At 30.2% G+C, this 6243-nt stretch overlaps 1 protein-coding gene across 1 annotated transcript; it reads right to left on the bottom strand.

Annotated features, from left to right (window-relative positions):
- Positions 1–597: 597 nt before the first annotated feature.
- On the bottom strand, positions 598–1576 carry LOC133314912 (heavy metal-associated isoprenylated plant protein 26-like). The gene is made up of 2 exons (XM_061516459.1): positions 1363–1576; positions 598–1239 (listed from the first exon to the last, which is right to left on the bottom strand). The coding sequence occupies exons 1-2, from the start codon at positions 1441–1443 to the stop codon at positions 856–858; spliced, it is 465 nt and encodes a 154-aa protein (XP_061372443.1). The 5' UTR covers positions 1444–1576; the 3' UTR covers positions 598–855.
- Between the last annotated feature and the right edge of the window lie 4667 nt (positions 1577–6243).

The following is a 6243-nucleotide window of genomic DNA, read 5'->3' as shown; positions in this document are numbered from 1 at the left end:
AATTTTTATGTTATAGGAGAACTCTTTTTCTCATATTAGTGAGAGTTCGTTTTGCGTAAAATAATTTTTTTTGTTTTCTTTATTTTTTATGTGTGGATCCTACTATAAATTTGAGTGTGTAAAAAACTTTCCTCCTCTCCAATAGTACAAGAAAAGCATTGGCCATTAATAATTGCACAAAACATGTTTCTTTTTTCTTAATTTCACTAATGTAAATGATGTGAGAGTAAAATATCATTATATAATATGGCCGTTCATACCGGCAATAATTCAATCATATTAACGGGGTTGGGAGGCACAAATTTGACGGAGGTGATTGACCTTTTGTTTTCATACACCACCTACCACGTGATTGTGCGAACTAATTATTTTCAATTTTCATTTCATTGTAATAGGACAAGGTTCTCTCATGGGAAAGCCCAAGTCCCTAATTTTAAAATATCTTCACATTATTAGTCCCAAAATATCTTCATATTAAATAATAAAACAAAATGATATTTTAAATAATTTATTTGCCATGGAATGGGTATGTGATTGGGTAGGAGAAGGATTAAAAACTAATCTGTAAATGACTTGTGTCACGACAAACACGGAGGCAAAAATAAGTATCACCAAAATATTTGAATTTGAAGACATTGATTGACACACGCATTCAGCATAGACTCTCAAAATCAAAGTAATTTACAATGAACATGACAAATTTGCCCAATTTGATGTTGGCGGCACATATCCACTAACGCTAGCTATAAGGATTCTTGAGTAGGTGTTGGTAATATACTCTATTTTTGCAAATAGCAAAATGAGAAAAGAAGAGGAGGAGGAGGAGGAGGAGGAGAAGTTGAACAGTTAAGGAAGTCACATGACGGCACAGGCGGTAGGGTTCTCGTCGCTGAAGGCGGTGGTGTAGCGAACCTCGGTGGAGCTGGCACGAGTGAGATGAGAGTATTGAGGGTCATCGATGTTTCGGACATAACCGGAGGGAGCTTTCTTATCGTAGACACCGGGGGCGTAGGGGTGTTCGACGACGTCGTAGGGGACATAGGGCCAGATCTCAGCCCTCTTGCCGGTGCGGTGAGCGATGCGAGCTACGACCTTAGAGGGTTCGACGTAGCCGGAAACGGTGACCTTGTTGGCCTTGCGCTCTATATCCACCTGATTCACCCCTTTCATTCCCTCCACCGCCTTCCTCACTTTCCTCTCGCATCCTTCGCAGTCCATCTTCACTTTCACCTCCACCGTCTATAATTCATTCAATTTCAAACCACACACGCACACACATAATCAATCAATCAATCAATCTGTATCTATACATAAATATTGAAAGTACACTAACTACAGCTATTGGATCTGATCTGATGTTACCTGCAATTGCTTGCGCTTCTTGTGTTTGGAACTGCCATTGGAGCAGTCAAAGAGGTCAGAGATGTGATCCAGTGCACCCATTTAGCACGTGTGATTTTACAACGAAGGAAGGAAGGAATCGCGAGTGAGATTTGATTCGAATATCTATCTGATTCTAAGCTAAGCTAAGCCAAGCCAAGCCAAGCAGAGGAGATAAGATGAGTTAAGTTAAGCAGTGAGCGAAACGCAGATTGATTATGTTATGGGGTGTCCAGTTTTAGTTTTATAAGCAAGTGCAGTGTCCAGTTGTCCAGTAACAACACAGCGTAGATTACGGTCTTACTTAAAATCTGAGACGTCCGTAATATCAGAAGGACGAGATCTGTTACGCCACGTGTTCCGGCTGTAACTGGACGGTGAATCGATAAGCGTTCCATGCACCGCCCTAAATGGAAGCGTTTGTTTCGATTGTGGCGCAAGAGAGACAGACAGGTGAGTAAGTAGGGACGCGGCTTTAACAGTGGGGACCACCAGTGTATGGAACTGTGCATGGATGGGTGGTGCGCTAGGACTGGCACGGCCCCACCAATAGTTCCAATAATCATAATTGCTATTATTTCATTCGGGACAACGTGGGCAGTCACAATGCCCGCGGGCCATGCCCAGCACAGGTATCCATCTACACATGAAAATATCTTCTCACCCAAATTCTTTTTAAAAAAGAGATAAATCCAATATATTGACTTTTGAGAGAGGATTTTATTTTTATGATCTGGTTGTGTCTTTTTCAAATTCATTTTATATTTTTCCTATATTATTGTTTATAATTTATAAAAAATTAAAATATGAAATAAAAAATATTAAAATCATTTTCATATTTTAATTTTTTATTTCAATTAAAAAAAATCATACAAACAAATTGATGAATCTCAATCCTATTCACCTTCACTTATTTTGAAATATATTTTTATTCTTCATATGTTATACTTTAATTTAGTCCTCTTACAAATTTTTTTTTTTTTTTTGGTAAGCTGGGTAAAACACACCACATCACAAATTAAACCTACAAAAATTATTTTGATTCTTAAGATATCTAACATTTTTAATGTCCTCCGACTTTTGAAATATTAACATAAAATTAGTGTGTCTAAATTCAAATAATTATTAGCACGTGTAGAAATTAAAAATATGAAAAAATTACTTTTTGTTTTATTTTCTATATTTTAAGGGGAGAGTTATACTTATCAGAAAAATTTACTACTCTTACAACCAACTTAATTATCGTTATTTTTCATCAATCTAATGATTTTATTTTATTGGAAATTAATAATATTTATTGGGTAATATTTATTAATTAATTATTAATTTTTAATAAAATATAACTGTTAGATTGACAGAAATCAACGCTAATTAAGTTGATTGTAAGAGTGGTAAATTTTTTTGTGGTAAGTGAATTCGTCCCTATATTTATTATATTCTAATATAATATAATTTTAACTGGTTGTATTACGACAGTAACAAATATACAAGATTAAATGAAAGGAAATTATTATTTCATTTTACATGAGATAATTATCTCATGTTATTCTCACGTCAAAAATTGTGTCACCATTTTTCTTTTTTTTAATCAGAAAAATATTTCTGCAGTTACTACAGATAAGTTATTTATATTTACTCTCAAAATGACGTTATTTTACGATTTAAATATTAACAAATTATAATTATAAACACTATAATCACCCAGAAATAAATTAAAATTACAAAAATATCATGATTTTCGTCCTAAAACAACGTCGTATTGGACTTACTGCAGATAACTAATATGCAGTAATTGCAGAAAAAATGAATTCTTTTTTAAATGGTGATGGACCCACCACATCATGTATCTATAGTGAAGTTGAAATTAAAAACATTGTTCAATGAAATCCCTTAAATGAAAAACATTGTTCAATAAAGTCGAAATTAAAAATAAATTTATTGTAAAATATATTTAAAATAAATGTATTGTAAATGGGGAAGAATTTATATTTGTAATGTTGCGCTTAAAGAAAAAAGTAGTCTGCTGACATATAACTTTTTTTTTTGCTTTCTTTCTTTTTTATATATGTGGCCCTGTCAATTGTTATGTGTTTGGACACTTTTTTCTTTTCCAGCTACATTACAGATACCTTTCCTATTGTGTGTATATATATATTAATTAAGAATTTTTTATATTATATAAGATAATTTTATCTCAAATAATATATAAAAAGTGAATTTTCTCTTCTCATCAATATTTTTTTATATTATATAAAATAAATTATCTGATATAATATAAGAAATATATTCACCAATAATCAATTATTTATCCAATCCCCTCCCCCTTTATAAGCTACTAATGATACAGGATCAGCTGTAGGTAATAATGTCTTTCTTTTTCATATGTAGCGTGTCCGTCCCCCTCCTGTCCTCCGCGAATTTATCAAAAACACAACCACCCACGACAAATCGCCGAGACAATTATTGAAAAAATGAATGTTGGTGATGGTAGATATTTGTTACGATATAAATTAAACTATTAAATAATATTTCGATTCAAAGTAATTATTGTTAAAAATTTATATAAATTTTTTAAAGGTTAATATTAAACCGTAAACTCTTATTAAAAATTAATTTTAAAAACTTGATATTTTTAAATGATTATGATAATTTTATACATAATATCAAATACATACCTCTTCTAACTCAAATGATTGTTGTTTATCAACAAGTCTGGTTTAGTTGATAAATAATTGAGTCATTTCAATATTCTGACAGAAATTTAATTTATAGCTGTATGTATAAAAAAAAATTGTTAATAGAGGCAAAACTCACTTCAGTGATCTCTATGCTTCAAAAGGATTAGTCTTCACCTGTAGGCTGAGGAATATATTGAGAAAACTAAAAAAAAATGATTGTTGTTTAAATCTTTTGATTTATTTCTATATAATAAAATATATTTTACACTTTTTAGAATTAGATAAATCTTTATTCTACTTTTATTCTTCTTAATACATATTTAATGACTTTTTAATTTTTACACAATCTTAAATTAAATTTATTTTGGAACAGCATAAGCATACTAATTAGCAATACCCGTTAACTTAACAGACATCTAATATCTTTTCAAAATTCTATTAACTATTAGTCAATATAGTAATTTTTTATTATATATCTTTTTCTTAAGTTTTGGTGGCTAGTGGCTATTATTTATATTCGATAATCCTCTTATTCGTTTTTTTTATTTGGGCGAAAAAAAAGTTTCAAATGACAAAATCAAAATGTGAGATTCCTGGAAATTTTGAAAATGAAAAATAAAGCTTATTGTTACCAATAAATAAATAAAGCTTATTATCAAAAAATACAAATTTATAAAGCTACAGTCCCATCTAACTTTAACGCATTTGTAAATTCGCACTATAAACTTTTAAATTATTTCAATTAATTTATAAATTGTATGAAATAACAAATTTAAAGTATATTTTTTAAAAATTGTCAATAGGTTATTAAATTTCCTTTGAAATTTCATTTCAGTGAAATTTTTATCACTTCTTAAATTAAAATAATTACAAATAAAAGCGATTAAAGGAGCATGGTCTTCTCCAGACAGGGTTATAATTTTAAATATTTTCTTTCATATAAGTTCTTACTTATTAGTTTGTTGCATATTGATTGTTACTTAAGAAAAATAAAATTTATTTTTATTATGCCACTTCATATCTGTTTCATGTAAAATTAGAAAGCGCATTAATGTAAAAAAAAATTTAGACAAATGTAAATTTTTCAAAATTAACTATTTAATTAAGTCCCTCATCATTGACCTACTCCTAATAATTTAATGGGTAAAGATTACGTCAATGCTTATATAAAATCTTAAATAATGTTTCAAAAAAATTTCTTAAATAATAATTATTTTGAAACAGAATCAATATACTACTAATTAGCGAGATCTATTAAATTAACAGGTATTAATATTTTCTCTATATTTCGTTAACTATTGATTAGTATAATCTTAGTATTTTTTTTATTGTATCTGTTTTTAGTTTTAGGGGCCAGTATTTATTTTCTATATTCCTCTAAGTCGTTTTTTTAATTGGGTGAAAAAAAAAAATTCTAAAGACAAAAAAAAAAATGCGTGATTCCTGAATAATTTACCAATAAAAAAAATTAAAGCTTACAATGAAATAAAATACACATTTATAAAGTTACAGTTGCCTCTAACTTCGACTCATTCATAAATTCTCCTTGTAAACTTAAAATTTATTTAAAATAAATAATAAACTCTATAAATTACAAAATTTAAACTCTCCATTTTTTATTTTTGAATTTCCAATAGTTGATTAAATTACCTTTAAAATTAATTTCAATGAAAGTTTCATTACCTCTTGTTATGAAATATTTTCATATCCTAACCATCTACCCAAGGATCCCTTAAAGGATAATTACTCAATTATCCTAACAATATAAAACAGTAAGGTGGTAAGGATAGAGTCAATATCCCAACAGAAAGGAAGTTAAGTCCTACTACAACTGAGAGATCCACACAAGCCCAAGAGGTAACCCTTATAAATAAGAGGTTAAAGTACCCAGGTAGACACTCTGAATTCATTTACTACTTCTGTCCACACTGTGCACACACCCACGTCTCGGCTATAAGACTATTGCTTGTGCGCAGTGATTGAGATATTAGCTATAAGCCAACCAAGATACCTATCGGTATCTTTGAGCGCATACCATACGATATAGCAATACGGTTCTCTAGGACCATTGGCGATATTGACTATAAGCCAACCAAGATACCTATCTCTAGGGTATCTCTGAGCGCATACCATACGGTATAGCAATACGATTCTCTAAGACCGAACATTGGCGCCGTCTGTGGGG

This window comes from Gastrolobium bilobum, unplaced genomic scaffold (assembly GCF_033153095.1).
Source record: "Gastrolobium bilobum isolate Gb01-03AN ecotype WA unplaced genomic scaffold, APGP_CSIRO_Gbil_v1 utg8637, whole genome shotgun sequence".
NCBI classification, from domain to species: domain Eukaryota; kingdom Viridiplantae; phylum Streptophyta; class Magnoliopsida; order Fabales; family Fabaceae; genus Gastrolobium; species Gastrolobium bilobum.
The sequence above is the reverse complement of the archived record's forward strand: the minus strand, read 5'-3'. Positions and strand labels throughout refer to the sequence as shown.